The following is a 25,008-nucleotide window of genomic DNA, read 5'->3' on the forward strand; positions in this document are numbered from 1 at the left end:
GTGTGATTCCAATGCTATACACGTTCTATTAGAAAAACAATTATGCCCTTGTAGGAAAAGGTGAACTTCAGGATTCCAAAGCAAAAATCCTGAGACAATGAATACCATCTCCAGGACGCCTTTTACTGTGTTTGGCACATCTTGGTAGGAAGTTTGTATTTCAAAAACCTCAAGAAATACTACATTTATCATATTAGATAATACTTCAAGAAGACACTGTAAGAAATGCAGTTAAGCAGCTTAACGCTACAGTTGTAACCTAAGCTGTTCTCATTTATTACTGCCATTGTGATTGATACAGTTTGCACTCTCTGTAGCATTTCGGATTCATAACAGCATAGTTGTTAACCAGGACCTTGATTCAGCTATTTTTATAATGCATGCATAAAGATGCAAAATGGAAAATCTGAGATAATTATAATTAATTGCACCAGCAAGTACTAAAGCATCCATAGCCAAAGAAAGTCAGCAGCTTGCAGCAACGTGCTTAGAACAAAACAGGTAAAAAGAAATGTAAATAAGATATTAGGTTCTGGATGAATGTATAATAGAGGAAGTTCTTACAAACGACAAGGCAACAGTGCCATCTTGAGGTTACTAGAGAATTAAAGAGGAAAGCCGCAGACAGTGCTCTCAAGGCATTTTACTTTTAAATGCAGAAATGTGTGTTCCAAGAGAAGAAATAATACTCTCAAGCCATTTTCGTACCTTGGTCGTGTTAAAAGCAAAGCATTTGTAAACACCAGCCCTTTCACATGATTGGATGGATGGATGAAGCAGCTCCCCTATGAGGAAAGGTTAAGAGAATTGGAATGTTCAGCCTGGAGAAGGCTTTGGGGTGACCTAACTGTGGCCTTCCAGTACCTGGATGGAGCCTAGAAGATGACAGCTTGTTTACAAGAGCATGCTGTTATAAGACAAGGGGGAATGGCTTTTAACTGAAAGCCAGTAGGTTTAGATTAGATTCTAGGAAGAAGTTCCTTGCTGTGAGGATGGTGAGGCACTGGAACAGGTTGCCCAGAGAATTTACGGATGTTTCCTGGGTGGTCCCTGGCAGTGTTCAAGGCCAGGCTGTGAGCTTTAAGGAACCTGATCTAGAGAAGTGTCCCTGTCCATGGTAGTGAGGTTGGAAGCAGATGAACTGTAAGGTCCCTTCCAACCCAAACCATTTTGTGAATCTATGAATATGGTATTTCATGAATCAGTATTATTTTCTTGGCTACTTGTTTTCCTCCTTTCACTGATACCTGAGTTTTACAGGCAAAACATTCTTGAATCCTTTGTATTTTTTCCGATTGTACTAACACCACTGTGCATCTCACCCTTTAATGTTTTATGGGTTAAGCCATAAAAATCCATGAAGGCCAGAACTGCATAGCAGTGCAATGCGGTGATTGAGGCACAGAACAGAAAAACCTGAGTGTGCAAACATAGTGACAAAGCAGGGATTTACCCTTCACATACGTGTGAGAAGCTTCAGAAATATGATAGAATGCAGAGGAAAGCTGCACTGATCCACATGGCACATTCCCACCACACCTAGTGCTGGGGAATGACCACCAAAAAGTTGTTAGTTTTAGATCAGCAAACAGAATAGTCATGTCTAAATCTTTTAAGCAAAGATTGTGGTGAAAACAGCAAGCAAATGTTAAGTTCTGCTGGTTGTTAAGAATCTGCGAGCAGATCTGTTGTTGGGTTACACAAGTACTTCTTTCCTGCAAATCAGAATGATTGAGGTTGGAAGAGACCCTTAAGATATCTACTATGTCAAATTAAATTGATGGTTCAATGAAGATTCTTTTATGAATTAAGAACCATCTAGAATACCTCCTCAGATAACATTCATAGCTCAAAAAGGAAAGAGATGTTTTGAAAACAAGCTGTTTTCTAAGAATGTATGTTTTATGACATTTCAATCCAGAGAGAAAAAAAAAAATCTTCATATAAAACATATGCCAGACAGTTTCAAAGGATATTTTAAAATTCATTGAGTCTGAGTTTATGAAACTTACACCACCTTAAGTGAGCAATTCCTATACCAGCAGGGAATTGTTAATGGTAAGATGGAGATACCTCCTAAGCTTCAAGAAAAAAAGGTTTTACTATTTAAAGGACAACTGCCCCACCCCAAAACGCAGATGCTAATATGCTGGATAGTGTCCCATCCTGGACAGCAGTCTCAGGGGATCAGTTTATAATACAGTTTCAAGGCAAGGTAAAGAAGTCGTTATTTCAAATGCCATACCCTGACGCAGGTCTTGTAGGAGGATGGACAAAGCATTCAGCTGATCAGTCAGGAAAGGAATATAAACTCAGAAATTACATTATTTTGACCCATCCCACTCATTAGTAAAAACATAACATTAAAAGTAACCTGCTTTGATAAGTCACTTACTTAGTAGGAAGAGATGCATGAAATCTTTGTGCTTTTTTGTTATAAAATATTTACAATTGCAGAAAAGAAGGCACTGTTTTCCCACATATACAGAATATCACTTCCTTTATCAACAACTGTCCATTACATACAGCATCATTTTAACCTATAGACTATGAATCTCTGTACATTTTTCACCTGAAAAGTTTTCCACATCAGATTTTAAACAAATAATTTATATATATTCATTCTTTATATTTTCAGAAATATATGGTAAACAGGAGGACCAAAATATTTTTCTTTAAGAATACAATTAATTCAGTTTGTTTTATTTGGTATCAAAAGTACCTATTTTCATCATAGAGCATCTTATGCATTTATCATAAACTACCTATCATAAACTAAGAGTTTGTACAACTGTTAAAATAATTTTTCAGTAGGTTCTAGCTTAAGAGAGGGAGGCACAAGTATCTGCCTATACATTTAATCTTCTTTTCAAAGATAAATATATCTGTTACAGTTTCAACGCATGCCCAAGATTTGTCTGCTCTTTAGTTGATAGTTTTTTTCCAGTTCAGCCAGTGCTTGAGCTCGTAGATTTGCAGCATATAGACGACTTTTGAGATCAGAGCTTTTCGCTTTGGAAAGGAAATAGTTTTCCATATTATGAGGAGACACAGCTTTCTCTTCACTTCCATCAAGGAGTGAGTTCTTCTTGGTTGTAGAAAGGGGAAGCAGGAGTGCGTTATCTTAAGAAATCAAAAAGTACTGCATTAGTGCATCTTCCAGCATTTATTGCCTTTAACCCTGGTGCCCATTTTGTCATCTACCTATGGCTTTAAGTGATCTAATTAAATGCATCTCAGTTATTAGCAACAATTCTTTTCTATTTTTTGAGGGGAAAAAAAATTGAAAACAAGCCTCTTAAATTATGGTGGCTAAAGGATATATGTCAGAGTAGTTTTTAGGGTGCACCTCCCACTACCTAAGGAAAGATTAGTTGATTCAGAAGAAAAGACATGATGTTTCTTCTGAAGGACAGGAATTTAAAAAAAGCAACATAAGCCAATTTCAAAAGAAAATGCAGAATAAATTTTCAGCTTCTCAGCTTAACTTTTTTGAAAAAAACCTTGTCTTTGCATCAGCAAACTCAACCTTCCCAGTGGTCTTTGTACTTTACCCCCTAATTGTTCCAACTCTATCCTTATAATAAGTCACTGGGGTACAAAATTAGGCTCTGACTTGATGAGTAATGAGTTTAGATGTATTAAAAATTAATAAGCTACTTTCACTGCGGCCTCTAGAACAGGAATTTTCGTAGTGTCCTATAGCGTGCCACTATCAAAAGGCAGTTAATGACTCAAGAGTAGAACAACTGCCATCAAAAGCTTTTGTAACACCTGAGTTGCCTCGCAGAAGAGCCAACTTCACAAGGCCCAACTTAAGGTGTGATTTTTATTTAATCAAAGGTCTAACTATTCTAATCTCAACACTGAAGCCTTAATTGTCAATTTATGAGGCTACAGCAAGAATGCAGTAAGCATAAAAGAGCAAGAAGAAATTTAAAAAGCAAGAAGGAATTTAAAAAGCCAGCAAATATTTCAGCACTGTTTAGCTTCATTACTGTAAGTCAGATATGTTTTAACATTAAATGGTTCACTAAGAAAAATCCCTGCAAAAATAGGGTCATGTCTAGGACACTGTCCTAAAAACCAGGATTTTCTGTATTCCATTTTACTGTCAAAGTGAACCACTCAATGGACTTCTCCTAGAAGTTAGGGATCTAAGAGATGTGTGAGATGCAGTCCAGTAATATTTGAGCAACTGAAAATGCAAGCAAGCAATCTTGGTACCACTATGGGAGAAACAGTCCATTTGTATGAGAACAGGCATAATTTTAGACACAGTGTTACAAGAGAACCATAGAATGAAATGGAAGAGCAGCAAATTACATGCTCTACAGATATTGCAAGGTTTGGTCAGGTTTGTAATAACTATGTTCACTTTGCTGCATTATCTAGCTTGAGGTATTAACTGGTTTTGCCTATCCTCAAAAACTAATATGGTAGGGTCAAAATATCATGCAAATAGATGGGAAATGCAGAAGAGAACAGAAGTCAGAGCTGAAGCTCATTTGCCTTCAGTCATCTGTTTTAGATGCAACATCAGAAAGCCAAAAGCAAGTTTGTTCTCAAATTCTTTAATGTGTCGATGTCAGACAAGATGTTGAGAGACGGGTGGAATTCTCAAAGTTGACAGAAATGTTATAAACTGCTCAAGGAGCACTCACTTTCTAGGGACATTTTACTTGTGTCCTTTCCTGCTCTGATAGGCAGTTCTTGAAAAAAAAAAAAAAGCTACTTCAGTTTTATTTGGTTGGGAGGCAGGGACATGCTTATCCTGCTTTATCAGACCAAAACTAAATGAAGAGTGTTACTGCATGTTAAAGAGTGTTCACATGGCTTTGGTCTCGAGCATGACTTCTGACCCAGCCCTTCACTATTCCTACCACTATTTAAAAAGGCATTTAGATACTTGAATATTATTTTTAGTAATAAAAGATGGGAGCAATTAACAGATGATACCCTTATGATAGCAAAGGCTGAACAAACAAAGGGCAAAGTGAGTATAAAATACTACTGTAAAACAGACTGTACTAGAGGCAGTCAGGAAGTATTTCAGTACATTTCCAAATATGAGTTTTTCTTTATAATAGCAATGTGTATCCTTCATAGTTTATATGATGCACCCACCAGTCAAAGCTGGGTTCCTTGCAACAAGTATTTCCCATGTTAAAGCTTTTGGGGGTTTAATGAAAGCTGAATTTATTAGAAATGTGCAATTTTATTAGAATTAACTAAATTAAAGATCTGTAAAAAGACATCCATACATAAAATAAGTGCAGCTCTGAGAAAGGTTTGGGTTACAAGGAGGCACTTCCCTTAGCTCACCGCAAGAACCTAACTTCCCAGACAGCACAAGACTGCAGTGCAAACAGTGCTAACACAGACTTTTGGCTGAGCATCACTCATTAAGTCCTTTTGCAAAGCAGAAAATCAAAAGTCTTTTCTCAACCATGCAGCCATAACTGGGCTTTGCCGTGCCCCAAGGGGACTGTGCCGAGCATGCTGAGCACCAGGGACTTTCTTCTGTTCACACCAGCCTACATGGACCTTTGCAAGTGCCTTCTTGCGTATTTGCATACCTGGACCTTCCGCACACGTTACCTCCCGCTGCTCCTTGTGGAGATTGTACCTCTTCAGCAGGTTTTCAGCTCTGGTTTGGGAAGAGAAGTTTAAGCTTTTTGTTGTAAGACTGTAGAGCTTCTAATATGGACTATTATAGGTTAGTAAGATACCTAGAAAGTTTGTCCTCTGCCAGTCTCTCCCGAACACAGAGCTCCCGTTCTCTCTCTGGAAGTAGAAATATGGTAGTATGCAGTGTGAACATGTAAATGTTAGAGTGACTGTGCATGGTAGGCTTCTGTTACAGGGAAAGACAGGAGTTACAGCCAGTCAGATGCACCCACACTTCTAATTCTATGGCTCTAAACAAAGGTAACTGCTGTGTAGATACACCTTTATCCATGCACTAATCAAGCACTGACAAGTACTCTGAAATGCCAGGCACACTTCTGTCCCAAACTCTGACATGTCTGCAACATAACAGATAGATAGCAACTTTCTATTATGCACATTAACTTGTGGCACACATCACAACAGATTTAAATATTTATATACCAGATATTATAATTCAGTTATGATTAAACACTGCTTACAACAGTAGCAGCTGTTATTCAGGTTCATACATATGGTTAAAAACTGTATTGCAGAGACTACTGCATATGCAGAGAGATATTTTATGTGGGCAGGAAATGCCAGCACCTGAGGACCAGCCATCTACAGACACAGGTAAGCTACCTGTGGGGGTGCAGCTTTCATAAAAGCAGTTGATAGTTCAAAGATTTATTTTTTTTCCTCCAGCATCAGGCTCACCTTAGGTTACATGTTAGTATAGGCAACTTTTACTTGCACAGTAGATGAAAAGCAACCTACACTGCAAAGTGCAGACCATACATTTCTGTATACTTCCCTAACTGCCACTCATGTTTAATAATCTTCCACAAACCAGACTTCCATATACAAACTGCCAATTCTATCTTACTAACTTAAAACAGAAGCTAGTATAGCAGAGTAAGCCCTGAGCATTCTTGGTTTGGTCTTTAGACAATTCTAGTGGTGAATGCAGGACTACAGTATCCTAGTGCATTAAAATGAGGGTTGTGAAAACTTTCTATTTTTTTTTCCTCCAAATGAATCAATCCCACTGCCACCCCCTTCCCAAAATGGAATAGCATACGCTCCAGACGTTGTTCTCTCTCTTTAATGGCTTGCTCTCGCTCCTGTAATTGTTGCTCCTTCCGTTTCAGCTCATTCACTGCAACATCTGAGTACTGCGGCCTTTCTGGCTCCCGTGGTCTCAAGCCTCTTCTATCAAAATTCTGTTTTAGTTCTTCTGTCACCACATTTTCTATCAAGGGGCGCTGCAGAATATCTTCAACAGAAGGTCGGAAGTAATCCTAAAGGAAAGACATTAACAACACGTTCCATCTGTAAAAAGAAACATTAAGGCCAGAGGTTCCCAAGCAAGACCAGCTGAGGTGCTACAAAGCGAAGGAGAGATTGGAGAAAACTGGAGTTAGGAAGCAGTAGCACAACCAGATGATAAAAGCTAAGGGAGGCCATTACCAGCCTTCAGATCCAGAGCTGCAAGTCTGTCTCCCAGCACAGGGACCCTCTTCTTGCAGGGTCAGAAGGGGGTGGGTGAGCCTGCAGAGGCAGCTATCAGCAGATTCCTCAGCTAACACTCTGCTGAACAATCCATACCTGCTGGAGGCTTGGGTGCTTATTGCAGCTCTGTTGTCCCATGCCCTGTTCTTCTCAGCACCCCCACACCAGCCATGGGGGAACAAGCTATACATTAGCCATATAAAGCAAATCCCAAAATGAAGACAAAACAGCCCCTTCCAGCTTCTAAACACACTGGAACCATTTTAATGCTGAAATGATAGGATCTCAATAAGCATGCAGTCAGGAAATCCCATGTAAGCTAATATTGAGGCAGCCTTTTGGCATCCTGTGACCCTGGCACGACACCTGAGCTGCTGCCTTTGTTTGATGGACACCAAGCACAACTCCTCCCTTCTTCCTCTACAAGTGACACCGCCAGTGACAAGGTGATAACAACCACTGCTTCAGATTGGTTTGTTTCATAATTGAGAAGGAAAACTAGTATTTCAGTACTAGCTCAAATTATAGCTGGAAAATTAGTAATTGGTTCTTACCTTTACATTCAGCATCTCCTTGAGGAGGTCATTCAGCTCATCTGAGTAACGATATGGTATTCGCCTGAACCTCCCTTCCTTTATCTTTTCTGCCAGCTCCTTTTGGTTGTAAGCCGTAAATGGAGGCCTGAAGAAAAAATTTTTTCTTGGATTCTTTCAGTAGTTTTACAGGGCTTATTTTCAGGAAAAAAAAAAAGTATCAGACTATGAAGAAGCCCTGCAGTCAAGGTTTGTTTTGACTACCAAATGTCAAGACGAATAGAGAAATAAAAATTTAGGACTAGTCTCTGAAACCTTTAAGCTTTCATCTACACAAAATATAATCACATCTACATTAGCAGTTATGTTTCCACATTTGTTATCACACCACCATACTTACGAAAGAGCACATAATTCATACACGAGACATCCCAGCGACCAGATGTCAGATTTTTCATTGTATGACATGTAGTTCATTTGTTCCTAAAGAAACAGAACAGTCTTAGGTTTATTAACAAAGACGTGGTTTCACTATTGCAGGATAATCAGCTACTATTTAAACCTGAAATAAGCCATTATATACTGGAACAACTTCTGATATTCTAATATTCCATCTTAATTAATATCCGTATCTACTCTTACTAGAAGGATTTTAACTATTTGTGGTGGTACTACACTGTAGAAGATTGAAGTGTTCCACCAATCTTTAATTGATGCAACTCTTTGTCAGTCAACATTAAAAACTTTCCCTTCCCACACAAAGTGCCCTGTATCAGGGAATAAGTCATTCCTGCTCTTTTCCACTACAAATTAAAATCCTGCCATTAGGAGGTAATTTAATAAGCTCCTTACCTTAACAGCATGAAGCATAAAAGCTCTCTAACTTCCCTATTCCTTTTCAATATACAATATCAAAAACAATAAACAATATTCTCCAACAACTCTAATGTCCCCAGAACAAAACTTATACAGTGAAGAGCAACTGTAATTAAAAGGAAATTGATTGTGTGGGGAAGAAAGGAGATGAAAATAACTGCAAAATAACCTTGTCTCCAGAACATACATACTCTATGAAAAAAGTCACCTGTGTTTAAGGCCAATAAGGCTTCATTAAAACCTCCCAAATATCCATGGACTCTGAGAGCAACACAGCACACCTTGGAGGGGTGAAGGGGAAGATAACATATCATAAGAGGGAGGTCTTACAGGAGACATGTAGTATGGAGTGCCAACAAACGTTGTGGCAAATTTGGTGTCATGGTGTAATATCCTAGCCAGTCCAAAATCTCCCAGTTTCACATTCTGTTTGCCATCTAGAAAGACGTTTGCTGGTTTCAGGTCACGGTGCACAGTGACTCCACCATCACTCCGTCTGTGACACTCCTTCAAGGCCAATGTTAATTGAGTCAACACTCTGAGAACAAAGCTTTCATCCAAAAAATGCCTGAAAAATGAACACATTCTTTAATGGATTTTCTGAGCACACATCAGTTCGATTAGTCTCTGTCAGTTTTAGTTCCATAACTTTTTAATGCTACTATCATAAAACACCACTGAAATAACCACTATCAGCAACAGGCATCTATGTATTCTACTTTTTAAATTGATTTCTTTTTTTAAAAAGTCACTGCAAATATGTTAGAAGACATTGAGGCTTTCATTTCAGAATCCCTGCAGTATTTCTTTTCTCCCCAAACAATCTAACAAACAGATAGCATTTTCACCACTTACAACACAAATATCAATTTGATGTTTTTGTAATGAGATGTGTCCCTCTGATCACTTAAGATAATAACACTTAAGATAACAATACACTGCCACCTGTTAATAATAAGCAACTAGCCATTGTTCATCACAGCCAAAACACAGTTGATTTTTTTAATACAAACTTCCTTAAATGAAAACACTGATGCTGGCAGGCAGCTGCAGAACTGTTTCAGACTATCCTCACAAAGTAAAAGAGGTGTTGTCATGTATCTGTTTGAGCTAAGAATGTGAAAACTAACATTATACTTAAGTAGGATACCAAATCTAAGATTAGACCAAGGTGAAGCCTTATCAACTTGATGTCTCTCCAAGCTTTATATATATGCAGATAAAATAGCTTTTCACATTGTGCTCAAAATCACTCCTCCCTTTCACATTTTGGTGGTCTCATAAAACTCATGGGGAAGGCCAGAACCCACAGAACAAGCTGCCTGTCAAAAAGAGCTGTGACCTCCTGGTTTATGTTCGCAACCCCATCCATAGCCAGAAACCCCTCAACAGCTTCTGCCTCACAGGAGAGCTCTGGGCTTTTTACTACTTCAGCACCAACATCCAATCCGGTGATGCCTTCACTAGCACAGTTCCCATCACTGTTGTAACTTTGTACAAAACCTTTCACATTTGAGAAGGGTCGTCGGGTCCAAAGAGTTAAACCGGAAACTGCTCAGAAGTTACAAAGTAATTTTCCCTTCCCTCTGGACTGTACAAGACATTCCAAAAGCGCCACAAGCACATTTCACATGCCTTTCTTTCGCGCACTTGGCGATCAAGCCGGCCAGGTCTCCCCCATCGCAGTACTCCATGACGATGTACAGGGTGGTGCTGCTCCTGTCAATGATGCGATCGTAGTAGCGCACGATGTTCGGGTGCCGCAGCTCCCTCAGCAAGTTCACCTCCGACACGAGCATCTGCTTCTCCGACTCCGTCATCGCGCCATAGTCCAGCTCCTTCCATACCAAGATCTGCGGAGGCAGAAGCATCTTGGGGAGTGACTGGGACAGCGGCCGGGGCTGCCACAGCCGCTCCCTCGCGTGTCGCAGAGAGCCGCCAGCAGCGGACGGGGACGCACGGCAGCAGCAAAACTGAGCTACCCCCGCCGCCGCCTCCTTCTCCTCACCTTGCCGTCGGCCTTGCGGCGCACCTTGCGGCACTTCCCGTAGGAGCCGGCGCCGATGGTGAGCAGCACCTCGTAGTCGTCGGGGCGGCCGGGCATGGCGGGCAGCGCACGGACCCCGCCGGGCCGCGCAGGCCCCTACGCTCGCGCCGCGCCGTTCAAACGCACCGCCCCGCCCGCCCATTGGCCGCGCCGCCCGCGCGCCCCGCCCGCCCATTGGCTGCGCCGCCGTAAACAGTGCCCGCGAGGCCCGGCGGGTACGGCCGTTACCGCTGGGGGCGGGGCCCGCGCCCATCGCGAGATCGGGACGGGGCCGCCCCTCGCCCCGCCCCGCCCGGGGCTGAAGGAGACCACCTCCGCAGGGTGTCCTGCTGTTTCCCTTGCTTTTCCCCGGCTTTTCCCCTTTTTCCTCCCTTCTTCCTGATTAGACAAATCACCGGGCCTGCAGGTATCAGTATCAACTCACGTATTCAGAGCTTCTAGGAAGGGGCGGGTTTTTGCCATTAAAAATAACAGTCATCACCTATCCTGAAATGCTTTCATCTCTTGGATAGAATAACAGAAAGCTGGAACGTCTTAGCAGAGTTTTTTTGCTATTCAGCAGTGCTAAAATAACCTTAAGCTGTTTAAAATTATGTAAATATAGTCTGGTTTTATTGCAGTCTACAGCTTCTTCGTGAGGGGAAGAGTAGGGGTAGGCACTGATCTCTTCTCTATGGTGACAGTGACAGGACCCGAGGGAATGCCCTGAAGCTTAGATATTAGAAGTTGGATATTAGAAGTTGGATTTAGTTGGATATTAGAAGGAGGTTCTTCACCCAGAGGGTGGCTGGGTACTGACACAGGCTCCCCAGGGAAGTGGTCACAGCACCAGCCTGACAGAGCTCAAAAAGTATTTGGACAATGCTGTCATGCACATGGTGTGACTCTTGGGATGTCCCGTGCAGGGCCAGGAGTTGGACTCGATGATCCTTGTGGGTCCCTTCCAACTCAGCACGTTCTGTGAAAATCGTCCTTTAAAACCAATGTAAAAAAATTTCTCATAGTTATTTAAAAAATTGCTCATGAAAAACTATCCAAGTCATGGAAGCTCTTCTGTCCCACCACATATGAACACCCATGCTACATCATGGACAAAACAAAAAAATGTAATGGCTTAAAACATAAAATTTGGAAACAGCAAACTGTGGGTCCACATCCAAACGCTGAGCCAGCAAATACTGTGGTTATGTGAAATGGCACTAACACCACAAGATACTAATGTCATTATATACATTTTAAGAACAATATAGTGTATTTTCTAGCATTATTTATGATCAGGAATGAGGCCAAGGTGCAATTCTGCATTCAATTTAATCTCTGTCCATGTAGCAGCAGCTGTGACTGAAACAACAACTCCTTCAGCAAAGCATTATAACATAATAATGTAGAATCATCATGGCCTGGGGAGGAAGGGACCCTGAAGATCATCTTGTTCCAACCCCCTGCCATGGGCAGGGACACCTTTCCTGAATCAGGTGTGAAAAGGAACAGTAGTATGTCCTGACCTAGAAATTTAGCAACAGGACAGAGTAGCTCCTCATTTTGCATCTCCACATGGTCTCGATTATTTCCCAATTTTGTTTCAGCTTTGAAATAGGTTTGAGTAGGTGTCATGCTATGGCTGAATACTTATGAAATATTCTTCTATTAGTCTTTAGAAAAATTGAAACCTTTACTTTTATCATCAGGAGGCACAAAAACTCCTGCTGTTTATTATAAAAATTTTATAGACTTCTGTCTGTGGAGAATGTTACAGGAAAAAATGAGCAAATGGATTCTACAATGTAAAGACATGTTAGTTTTGTAATTAATGAGTAACAGGATGATCTAAAGGGTTTGTGTTTATTACTGATTTCAATTACTTTGAAAGAAAATCCTCACCTGCACCATTAGCATAGTGAATAAATTATGGCACTACACAATAAAAATGACAGGCAGTACAGTATGTATTATTCAGGCTGTAAGCTTCATTACTGGTTTCAAATATCTCCATTTCAAACTTCTGTACTTTCAAATTAGCAAAAGGTCATCGTGCATTCCCACTGCTATCAATGGGAGCCTTTCTATTTATATTTCAAAAGAAATAGAGTAGGATTTCAATACTATGTTTTGTCTAGGGACTGTCTGAAACGTTTCTTTAGAAATGTTGGTTTGAATCAGAGAAATGTCAGAATTTCATGCTTCAAAAGCCAGCAGCAGAGTCATTTTACTTTTTTATTATTCTTATTAAGGGCTGGCTAATTTTGAGAAAAATGCATTTCTAAAAGTGGTCATTACAAGTTTTAACAAGCCCTCCACTTTCTTTCTTTCTGATTTTCACACTTATAAAAATGTTAAGATTTTTTTTTTTCTTTTATATATGGAGAAGTGAACCCAGACATGAATAATTCAAAAAATATGTATCAAGTTTGAAATGGGGGCCTCTTTTGTCATGTATTGTATTTTAAATTCTGGTCTCTAGATCAGGAGCAACTCTCAGATTTCTAGTCCTGAAATTACATGTGCTGACTTCAGGCCCTTGAAAGCCACCAAATAGTTCTCAATAACATATTTATAATGCTATATTGTTATATTATTTATAATATATGTATTTATAAATAGAATAATAAAATATAGTATTATATATTATATATTATGTTGTATATAATATAATATATAATATAAATAATATATAATATATATTAATAATGTAATAATGTTGTATTGTTAATTATATTATTATAATATTATTATAATATTGCTTCTAATATTATATTCTGTGGGTTTTGGTTTTGGTTTTGTTGTGGCTTTTTAACATCAAGTTTCACAAATTGTTTCCCAGAACTGAAACAAAATAAAAGTACTCTTTGGTAGTTGCCCATCGAAGTTTTTCAATTTTGATGACATCTGTCATTTGTGCTGTAAGGAGTACATTTTCTCTTTTTCCAGGACCTAGTTATCTGACAAAATATTAAGTGCTGAAGATAAATAGTATGGTAGGCAATTTGATATTTCTCTAAATATATTTTATTTTTTGCATGTGGAAATAGGTAAAAATAAATGTGTAACACTTTGCTATGGAAGTCCAACACAATATAATTGCACAGATTGACAGCAAAAAAAGTGCGGTAAAGTACTGAAGGAAATTAGCTTATGTTTCTGGCAGCTTTTTTTTTGTTTTCCAATCAGATAAGATTGCACAGGTTCAGAAAGTGAAAATAAGCTCAATGGGAAAAGTACTGAAAATAAAACCGTAAAAATGATTAGTAATGAAAAATAAATGCAGTTTATAAAAATAATTAGAAAAAAAAGCTGAGAAAAATGTTGAGTTTTTTCCTTTTCAAAGAGGTGAAAGACATGAAAAGTCGTAGTCCAGGATCTTAGAAATGTGCCAAAGTCTTCTAGAAAAAAAGGAGGAATTGGGTATTCAATAGTAGACAGGTAAGAGATCCTAGAAATATTTTTATATGACAACAAGAGGACTCATAGATACTGGAGTGACTGAGACAATCACTGCTTTATTTGAGTTCATTTTCAGCACAGAAATAGTTTGGGGTTTTAATATTCAGTTGCATTTGCCCTTACATGCTTTCTGTCATTTGGTCCATGCCCAGACTTTTTACGTTCACCCAGGACTGCTGTGCACAGATGACATAATTTTTTGGTAATGTTATATTTACTGACTTTAACAACAAAATCATACACAGGATCAACAAAAACATATAAAATACTCGGATATTAGAGAGAAACACTCTAAAAAGTACCAGAGGATAAAATTTCCCTCTATTGCTTTGTGATGGAAACAAAGAACATGTTAATTGAAGAAATTCTGCACAACACAGCCATGGACAGGACAGCAAAGGAGCAAAATTTAGCAGCATTAATTATAGTACTTGAGAACATGCTATTTTTCATCTTTTGTGATGTTTGAATTCAAAGGTGAGTGAGATTCCAAGAGCAATGTGTGCAGCAAGGCAAGCTCCACTGAGAGTTTGCTGCAGCAGCTGTATCTTGAATGTTTTGCATTTCAAACCGTCCAGGTGAGGAAAACATAAACCCACCTGAAATAAATTCATCAGCAGGTCAAGTCTTTACACAAAGGACTGTAAAATTGACAAGCTAAGAGGATAGGAATCAATGAGGAAGAGACTGAGGAGAAAAGACACATTTTTACATTCAGAGGGGAGCATATGAATTCTACTAACTCCAAGTTTTTTATTATCCAGTCCTAATGTTCTGTAAAGTAATATTTAAGTACAGTGCACAGCTGAACATTTTGAAAGCATGCAATTACTTAGCTCTCTTTCCTGTAATGAAACTAACAGCCCTATATGTTATATATGTCTTCATATATATGCTAATTTTCAAAATAGTATTCATTAACCTTAAGAACAGAAAGTGCTTGAATTGATCTTTAAGACCACTATTTAAACTTAATTTAAACTGATTAAAGACTGATTATTCGATGTGTATAGAACTTCAAAAGTGAAATTACGGAGTGTCCTGAAATCCTTAATAAGTCAAAATTTAAAGAATTGGAATTGTCTCTAAGGAAGGGTTCTAGTATGATAATCCATGATTTCTGTTGGCTTACTAAGTCCTTCCTAGGAAAGCGGACAAGTTTAGGATCTGTGCCTCAATTTATCCTCTTTTGAAAGGGAAACCTTCCAGATTAAAATTCATATCTAGGAGCTCTCAAAATCCTCAAAAAATGCTTAAAGTGATACAGTAAGTAAATATTTTGCTGACTTGAGCTGCCTTATTTTTTAAAAAACAACAATATTGGAGTTTCTTATTGTGGAACAGCCAGTCTCAAATGTTTTTCCATTAATTTGTTTGTACTTACAATCCCCTCAAATATATTGGGAGAAAGTTTTTCAAGTATAGCCATCACCAGATTTCCGTGCACCATTATTGTCCCAGATATTTTCATTACCAGTTCAGTCACTATTTCTTTAACTCCCAATGTCTACAAACCCATGATATAATCCCAGTATTACGATTCCTCCCTACCTTGTTTCTCCTGTGGGAGAAAAATGCACAGAATTCTCATTAAAGTTGCATCATGAGCAATGATGGCAGAATCTCTTCCAGGTTATCACACCTGCAAAATGTTGTGCAGCTCCACCTTTCCCTGAATGCAGCATCTTTCTTGGAAAGGATGGTCCTAAGGTAGTGTGGTAGTGTGGAGAGCCTCTGGGAACATAGCAAATGTAGTCACCTACCTTTGCTGGGGGCTCTAACAAGCCTCCTGGGGCAAAAGACCTTCATTTTCAATCACATGGTGATAAAGTTGAAAATACTGACATAAAAAATTGTTGGAAGAAAGAAGTGGCTTGAAATCGTGAAATATCTTTTGAAGGTTTGAAATGTTGTGCTGATTATCCTGTCACCAAAATTCTGAGATAAATTGTAGCCCGGGAAATGTTAGGAATTGTGACAGCTTGGGAAAATCACTGACATTTTATGCACTCTGTGCAGTATTTTGCCTTTTACATTTTTAACAAAATTATGTACTTAGCTAAGGACTATTCTCCTTGCTGCTACAAGTGGCAGAGCAGTGTCAGGGAGACTGTCACCAGGGTTTTATTTGTTTCCAGTAAACAAAGACTGATATTCATCCTTCTCTTACTCTCTTCTGCCTCTCAGAATCCTCTAGTTAAAGAGTCTTTTCCACTGTGCTGTCTCTCTTATTAAGCTTTGAAATAAATTGTTGTATTCATCAGTGGAAGGCTTTATAAATAAAAGAGAGAATTACAAGAGTAGGAGGAACAAAAATGAAAGAAAGCTTTCTGGCATTTTTATGTTGACAACCTATGTTTTCAGGAAAGTATATAGTAAATGAAGCACTTACACTGCATAAAATCCACAAAAACTCTGTAGGGTTCCTAAATCAAAATGTTGTTAAATCAAAAATTTGTCATGTGCTTCAGTAGTGTGCAGAAAAATGTGCTGTGAAAGGCCAGTGTCCACAAAGGAGACAGAGGAGCCCTGCAAGAATCTGTGTCGCCTTGCCTTGCCTTGCACTCAGGAAAGGGTAAGCTACAGTTGTAACAATCAGATTGTGGGACCACTTCAGATGGCAAAGATTTTTATCTGTGGACTCAAAGTCCCAGGGGAACCTGGGCTGCTTATTTCCTAAGTCTGGCATTCTGCTTTGCAGTCAGTGACTTTTAAGGTGAGAGAGGGAAGAAGGATTTCTTACAGATTTGTTTGAGTGTATAAATAAGGACATTTTAACATATGTGAATATAGTAATTATTTTTTTTCAGTTATGTTGAGGACCTTGAGATCCATGACACAAGGGATTCTCTCCTAAACTCAGGGACTGACAAAATATAGGGACAGAACAAGGGGAAGTGGCTTTAAACTGAAAAAAGGCAAGTTTAGAACAGCTTTTGGGAAGAAATTCTTTAGTGTGGCAGTGGTGAGGCGCTGGCACAGGCTGCCCAGAGAAGCTGTGGATGCTCCATCCCTGGATGTGTTCAAGGCCAGGATGGATGGAGCTCTGAGCAACCTGATCTAATGAAAGGTGTCCCTGCCCATGTCAGGGGAGGTTGGAACTGAATGATCTTTAAGCCCCCTTCCAATTCAAACCATTCTGTGATTCTGTCAGCATTTTTTGGGTGAGTCACACCTGTAATTTCCCTTTCCTTGCCTCCTTTGGGCTCAATTCTCTGTGGATACAACTTTTCTCTAGTCTCTCAGCCTCCTTTGGGCTGAATTCTCTGTGGATATAACTTTTCTCTAGTCTCTCAGCCTCCTTTGGACTGAATTCTTCTGGGATCCTCCCTCGTGGGGAGTTCACACTGTTTCTTCTGATTGAAGCTCACAAGCCACAAGTTCAGCACCATCAGTACAGGGACATTTGGTCAGAGCTCTCGGTTTACATCTCCTGCTCTCTCAGGTGAATTCCCCAAAGGGACCTTGGCACCTCCACGATGAATGGAGCAAAAAGTATATCCTCTGCACGAGTCAGTGGCAGTGGCACCAAGTGTCTGCTGGCAAGAGAAACTGAAGTGCTTTAACAGTGCTGATACTCACAAGGCTTCTGGTCACCCGCAAGAGGAATGGGGCAGCTTGTCCCTCTCTGAACCACCTTCAGTCTGTGAACTCAGGAGACCTTCCTACCATGGTGACACAATAGTTCAGATTATATTTTGCTGGTCTCTTTGTCAAAACATATTTTGTTTGATTTTTTGTGCTTTCTGTGGGAATTGTTTGACAATGACAGCTGGCTAGGAAGACTTAAAGTGGTGCATAGGATCATAGGGAGCAAAGTTGGAGACTATGGCAAATGAGCCACATCAGTACGTCAGTCAGTTTGGAGCCTTCACAGAAGAGCTGTGACATCTGACTATAAAGGAGACTTTCTCTTTTGCAGCTGTATTTGCTGCTTTTTAAGCTGGCTTCACAGTTAACCAAGATTTCTCTATCCTTTTTCATGTCCTTTTTCTATACTTTTTTTTTTTTTTTTTTTTTTTTTTTAAATTCAGTTTAATTGCAGTGTCTCTGGATTTCTAAGACTTTCTGGTTTGTAAGATACTGAGAGACTTTCTGGGTCAGAAGACCAGTCTCAGCTTTATCACACTTCAGTGCTGTATGTGGTAAAAATTCCTAAAACCATAAGTGAAAAAACAAAACAAAAAATCCCCACTTATCAGATAAAGCAAAGGAAAAAAATGGATTTACAATCTGCTTCTGCTGAAGGTTTCATTTCTTCTATATGTGCAATTAAATATTCAAATAACTTGTTGAAAATTGATATAATTATTTCTAATTATTCTTGGTTAGAGTCCTAGAATTATCTGATTACATCTAGATGCATGCATTATATGCAGGAGGTACAGCCTAGATGAGGAGGAAATGTCATTTTATTTTTCAATTTATTCATTTTTACTAGATAAAAAGATTCACAAAGTTTAATTTTCATGATCCTAAAAGAGGTTCACCGAACTTACCTTTATTACATTTATTTTTGTAAGTTAAGTTGTAGAACCTCTGCAGTTATGGAGACAAAATTTACTGGTTTTTTTTTTTTTTTTTAAATATTTAGGAAGGTTAAAAAACACCTTAGAGTTCTATGATTGACATGCAAGTAATGTGTGTTTCCTTTCTACAAAATCAAGTAGGTTATTCCTAGGAGAATATAACCATTGGAGAAGCAGCAGTTAATTCAGTTTGTTTTTATTCCATTTCAATCTTTGCCCTTCTCTTGTGATAGGCATTTGAATTTCACATTTCCTTCTACAGTAAATTCAGCTGTGTTCTTATGATTGTCTAGCACAGGTGCTTAATCAATTTCAATATGTATCAGATAAGCATCTGAACATGATGATTTTTTTTTTTTTGGACATCTTTATTAAATGCCATGACAAAACAACTGGGTCTGACTGTGCTACAGCAGAGAGTATGTAGGCTAGGACTGACTGCTGAAGTGAGATCACTCTGCAGGCAAAGTGCAAAATTGATTGTAAAGGTCCTTAGTTAAGACCGTGTTTATTAAAAACATGCATTGAGTTTACTGGTGTTGTGTCTAAGAGAATTCTATCTTCTTATATGAGTGAATGCTACATCTAAACAAAATAGGTCCTGTCTACCAGCAGCTTGCACAATTGGGTAAATTCCTGCTGAAGCAAGCAGAAGCTCCCTGCCAGTTTAAGTCCAGGTTGGAAGTGTCTTTTTAGGAAATGGGTATATGCTCTGATGCCATAGGTTCACCAAAAGAACAGTGAGGAAGATTTCCGCATGCTGGAAAATAGGGGCATGACCTCTGGTGGCAGAGGAAAGTTCTGTGCAGATTTTAATGCTCAGAGCAATGAAACCTCAGCTGGAAAGCACTTTCTACAATGAGGCTTCTCACTTACTCATGCTATCCAAGAATATAAAGCATCCATTTCTGAAATCTCTCATCCTCTTTAAGTTACTGAAGAACCTCAGGCACAAATTTTAAAGCCTGATCTATTGAGAAACCTCGTCAAGCCTGAATCACATCAATTCCATTATCCTTTTTCCCATCTAAACTACAGCAATCACTGTCAGACATAGCAAAAAGTGTCTCTGAAGTAAGGCAAACTACAGAAACACAAATCTGTAATTTATGTATTATTAAATAACAATGGAAGAAAGTTCCAGCTCCTTTTGGCACAATTTTCCAAAATCTTCAATACAAAGCAGCCCAAACTTAATGAGACACTGTTCTAGTGCTGATGTAACTGAAGATGAGAAATGTTCCCAATAACCCCCGTGAAAGAGGCTGCACAAGAGGAGCCAGACGGGAAGAAAGCAAGAACCTCTCCTCTTATTGTAAAGTCATCTAACAGTGTTGCTTCAGAAATTTTGAAGTCACCAATACCAAGAATAAGGATTATACGAATATGTTAATAGTTTCATCTCTTAATCCTATTGGAAAGCAACTGGAAATTCCTGTCTTTAAGGGAAATGCTCTGATGATCTATAATGGTCAAGTCTACCTTCTATATGTAATGAGGCATGAAGATTTTGCAGCAGAAATTAAAATTGCTGGCCACCACATATTGCTTATGAAGACCATGGTTTGGCTTGTTCCATGTAGTTTTATCTGTAATCTAACTTTCAAAGTTCCACATCCACTGCTGTCAAGGGTGGATGCTGTGAAACAGAACAAAGAATGTCTTAAAACGTGTGCTACCTGAACACACCAGAAGGCATCAAATGAAACACATTTCTCTTCACACAGGATGACTGCCATCTCTCAGCCCCAAAACTGGTCATATGTTTAAATATTTAAAGGAAACAATGCCAGCAGAGACACAGTGTGACCCCCTATTCCTATTCTGTTTGGACAATGGCAGAGTTTAGTCCTCATCAGTCCTACATTTTTCTTACTTAGTAGCAAAAGGAGAAGAGAAAATGGTGCTCATCTATTGCAAGTAGAATACCCATGTGGTTTTTGGTAGCAGATACTGAAGGAATGGGTTTTCACACCAGATATCTCAAATAGCAATGCTTCATTTAATTGTGCACTGGCCATAATACATGGTCAGATTTTGCAATGTTAAAGGTGACCATTGTGAGATAGATGGGGTAGAGACAGTATTTTCCATGGAGCAAGATCCATAAATAGTTGTAATAGTGTTCTAACAGGAGACACCTGTTACTGTTGGTACTCTTGACAATGCAAGTACATGATATCCTATAGCTCCTTGTAAAAACATACAGAAACCTCATAACAATCCTTTGCTTTGAGATATGAATAAACTGTTAAGCCAAGAATATCAGTTATATCTGATGCAACTGAACTTTAGGAAAAGAAAGGCCTTGTGTAGAAGAGGATGAGGAGACAGAAATTTTTTGCAGAAAGCAAATATTCTGGTATATAGTGCATAATAGTGCAGCACTCCATGGTGTCCCTGAGTTCAAATTAAAAGAAACTGGCTTCTCGATTTTCAGCAAGGAAGATTTGAATTTTGGAGCTGCTGTACAAGTGTAATACCCATACCTTTAGTGAGGATCTTGGTATGTGGGTTTCCCAATGACAATAACAAAAAAAAAGGTTTTGAAAACAAGACAGTTCAAATGGAAACATCTGGAGTGATATTTTCTACTGCAAAGGTTTAAAAGCTGGTGTTTTCTTTGCATAAACTGTTTTTTTTGTTTGTTTCCCTGTGGAAATATACCTTAACTGATCATATCACCTATATATTTCTCAGTCTGTATGTCTCTTGCTGTCCTACAAATTCCAATAAAATAACTCAGCAGAGAGGGAAGAAACATCCCAAAGTGTTCAACTATATTATTATACCAGAGTTCACATGGATGACGATGATGATGATGGTGATGGGGGGTGGGTTCACTGCTGGGAAGACCTTGATTATTGTGTACTCTTGAGACACTAGAGAATTTAACTATGAGATACAAATCCTCAGGAATATGAACTTCATTAGCTCCACTGTTTCCTGAACTACATGTGTTATCGATCTGTGGTATTTTATTCTCAAACAAAACTGAAATCATTTCTACTGGTATTGCAGTAAGGTGATTACAGTGAGTAAGAGCTTTCATGTGGAGAAAATGCATGGTACTTACAAGCTTTTTAGACAAATGGAGAAAGGTGCAACACAAACTGATTTTGGGAAGATGAAATCAGACAGATTAGAGGGAAAGGTACAGATTTTTAACTGAGCAAGTAAATTGAGGAGCAGACAACTAATGTGACATTCTCTGATTTTTTAATGCTTACTGGTCAGGACAGTGTTTCTTTTTGAAAGATAAACTTTAACCAAAGTTGTATCTATATTAGCAGGGTGAAATCTTCTCATCAGAAAGTTAAGACAGATGGCAGCATGTTTCTTTCTGGTTTAAACTTTATGAGCAAGTAAGAGGTGGGCAGTGGGGCTTGTAGGGACATTGTCATTAATGGAAAAAACAGAAGGGAAATAACTTGGCTGCATATAACTCTTTAAGGAACTCACTGCCTCATCACATCCCTCTGTAAGGCAGGGCCTATCTATGTGTCTAGAACATTTACACTTGACAGATACATTTTAGCAAATTTTCATGCTCATGTATGTTTAAATATTTTCATCTGTTCTGATTTGAAACAATCAGCAAACACTGTCGTTAGACAGAAGTATTTAAAGGGCAAGGTGGCCACCGTTCTTTTTTCTCACAATTTTTAAACTTTATTTCTGTAGGAGGCTTTCAGGAAGGCACTTAATGACATCAATATGACCTCTTGCCTAGGCAGCACCAGCTTCTGAGTGGAACTCGTTATGGAAAAGACAGACACAATGCATTCAGATTAATAGGAGAAAGCAGAGACAGCAATTGTGGGGCTGGTACAGCCAATACGCTTATGAAAGCTTGTCCTTTGCTTCACATTTTGTTTATATGGAACTACTTTGAGAAGGAAATTTCAAGACCAAAAGTATATACATATATACATATAATTTTATTTATTTATCTATTTATTTATTTATTCTGCAACAAAAGATTTGTTTGCCTTTAGTGGCAGTAATTTAGGCTGTTTCTTAAATCTAGCACAGCCCTTTACTGAAGGACTCTCCAGTACTCACAGTGTATTTGCCTTTTCTATGTTTCACCCATGATCCTGAATGCCATCCTGTAGCAAGAGCCTGATTTTTCCCCTCAGAGCCCACACTGGTGTGCTGACTAGACACACATTACCCTCACTGCAGAGGACAGACGTGAAGCTGTGACTGGCAAACCAGGCTCAGAGCACTTCAGTGAGTGAGCTAAGGACACCTATGATCAGAGACAGGAGAACTTTTGCAGTTCCTGTGTAGCCACAGGCAGCAGGCAGGCTCAGCACTAAGGTCACAGGACTGTGGCTCGTGGTGCCTATCACAACATGAGACTCAGCTGCTGGTGGCAGCACAGGAAGTTCAAGACTAATCTTCCAAGTGGAGAGAAGAAACAGATTGTGATTTTCCAGGTCACTGGAGCTGTTCCTGTCATGTTCAAAGGGGAGTTGTTCTGGCACTCAGCAAATCCAGCAACAGAAAATGTCAAAAGCTACCTGGAAATATCTGGGACCAGAGGGAGAACCTGCTGTATGGAAGATCTCAGGATTTTCTGGGGGAATTACCTGTCAGTTGGATTATTTGCCCTCAGTCTTGTGACAGCCAATAGGGGGTAAAAAAGTCACTGCAATAGAGGATAGTTCTATATTTTTATCTGGCTATCTTTTGTCAGGCTTTCTTAAAAAGGCTGGACTACAGTATCAGAAATTAGAGGCACCTCAGAGTGCTTAGGGAAAATGCCCAGTAGGAACAGAACTCAGTTACAAGTTATGGCTATGCTTCACTTGTCTGTGCACAGAGTGGACCCTCAAACAAAGTGAGGACACGCATAAAACGAGCAGGACTGCCTAGAGAAGCTAAGTGCATCAGGAATGACTCTGAATTTTGAGTGAGGACAAGCTCCTAACATAACTAAACTGACACCAGTCCTTGTCATTCAGGGCTTAATGTTTGAGAGAACATTAGGTCAGATTCATATCTGATTGTTACACCACATTCCAAACTCACTGCTAAGGATGACTGGAAAACATGAAAAGCAGTTCTGGTCTGGCTGACTGTGCCTTGAGCCAGCAGCACTCTGAGATATGAACAACCACTTGCTGATGGTTTTGGTCTCATGGTGCTTGTCAAGGCTTTTCTTAAAGGACACCACAGATCTCCTTCCTGTGCCAAACAAACTCCACAGTAGGTACCTTCTCCAGTTTGAAGTGATACGTGACTGGCACTCCATCAGAAGATGACTTGATGGGAACTGTGGTTGTTGTCACAATCCAAGCTCTTTCCTACAAGTCACTACAGCTTATTCAGAGTGGGGCACAGCAAAAAGCTTTTGCAAGACACGTAAGACATTTCTGTTTCCAGGGTAATAATTTCTGAAAGCTTCTGCAAAGCAAAGGGAGGGAGGGAGGAAGGGAGGAAGGAAAGATGTCCCTGTCCTTGGGAGAAATTCTTCGCCATTTAAGTAGCCTTATTGCTGGAAAAAATTGATAAGTATTTCTTTTATCGGTATTATTTCATGGCCCGGCAGAGTCCCTTTAAATGCTGTCAGTAATTCTTCATTGCCCTTGCTGTCTGCCACCTCCAGAATACTCATCAGCAACTGCAGCTACCTATCAGCTACCTATCAGCTGTTACACAACCATCTGTGCAGCTTTTGATTATGTTTTGGTTTTTTTCCTTCCAGTTTGCTACCATCCTTCTGGAACGAGAGAAAGGGACAGAATGTTATAGTAATGCTACATAGTAGGGCGATACATTGTAGCTACTGCATATTTGAGACAGTTTAGGGTAATGGCTGCTGACACCTCAGGCAGTCTACAGTCGCCAAGTCTGTAAAATTAGGGTGATTACAATTATTGTTGTATGTGACAAACAAACGCTTAAATCCATGGAGAACTGCTCTTTCTGAATGTGAAATCTGATTTCTGTGATACCTCATTCAGTTTTGGAGGGGCTGAAACTCAGAATCTGAGGCTATTTTGCTTCCATCTTGGTGATTTCAGTATCATCTGAAATTTATCTTGAAGCCGGGAAATCTTTAATAAAATCCAGATTGGAACGAATTTTGTTGATCACATTGATCTGTAATTGCCCTCTCTTTCTCTACTTAAAAACAGAAAGAAAACATTACTTGTATTGTTGGGTAAAACTAATGTCAAAAACCCTGATTATTTCTGTCTAGCTTTCTGTTAGAAGCTTATTGCATCATTAAAAAGGATGAAGAAATGTAACAGGCTCTGAGAATCAAAATTTGAGAGTAGTCATGCAAACCACTGATGAATTAAAGCAGAAGAAATAGGGGAATTTTCTAGAAAATAGATGCAGAGTTTCAGTGAGAAAAAGATGCAATCCTGATGTAGGTTTGCAATGTCAGCTAAAAATAGCA

The 25,008-nt window shown here is 39.1% G+C and overlaps 2 protein-coding genes across 5 annotated transcripts in view; one reads left to right on the forward strand and one right to left on the reverse strand.

The window, feature by feature from the left end:
• The window catches only part of LOC131576857 (uncharacterized), a 44,785-nt gene that overhangs the window by 8,859 nt on the left and 10,918 nt on the right, over positions 1-25,008 (forward strand). The window contains exon 2 of one of the 4 annotated variants that reach the window (XR_009277084.1): positions 6,804-6,915. The exons of 2 other annotated variants lie outside the window; for them this stretch is intronic. The gene's annotated coding sequence lies outside the window, so the exon portion shown is untranslated. Of the gene's footprint in view, positions 1-6,803; positions 6,916-25,008 lie in introns of those variants that run through there. One more of the 4 variants, XR_009277087.1, reaches the window with a different exon arrangement.
• On the reverse strand, positions 1,962-12,052 carry NEK2 (NIMA related kinase 2). Its single transcript, XM_058833871.1, has 9 exons — positions 10,582-12,052; positions 10,209-10,426; positions 8,904-9,141; positions 8,098-8,180; positions 7,719-7,845; positions 6,734-6,953; positions 5,733-5,787; positions 5,580-5,650; positions 1,962-3,123 (listed from the first exon to the last, which is right to left on the reverse strand). The coding sequence occupies exons 1-9, from the start codon at positions 10,675-10,677 to the stop codon at positions 2,897-2,899; spliced, it is 1,335 nt and encodes a 444-aa protein (XP_058689854.1). The 5' UTR covers positions 10,678-12,052; the 3' UTR covers positions 1,962-2,896.

Source organism: Poecile atricapillus, chromosome 3 (genome assembly GCF_030490865.1).
Source record: "Poecile atricapillus isolate bPoeAtr1 chromosome 3, bPoeAtr1.hap1, whole genome shotgun sequence".
NCBI lineage: Eukaryota > Metazoa > Chordata > Aves > Passeriformes > Paridae > Poecile > Poecile atricapillus.

What these genes read in the sequence shown, in the direction of transcription:
- NEK2 (XM_058833871.1), bottom strand. Translation starts at nt 10,677, where the DNA reads ATGCCCGGCCGCCCCGACGACTACGAGGTGCTGCTCACCATCGGCGCC. An exon ending in GCCGCAAGGCCGACGGCAAG is followed by an intron (nt 10,427 to 10,581) that starts GTGAGGAGAAGG and finishes CTGCCTCCGCAG; the next exon opens with ATCTTGGTATGGAAGGAGCT. An exon ending in AGGAGATGCTGAATGTAAAG is followed by an intron (nt 6,954 to 7,718) that starts GTAAGAACCAAT and finishes TCTTTCCTTTAG; the next exon opens with GATTACTTCCGACCTTCTGT.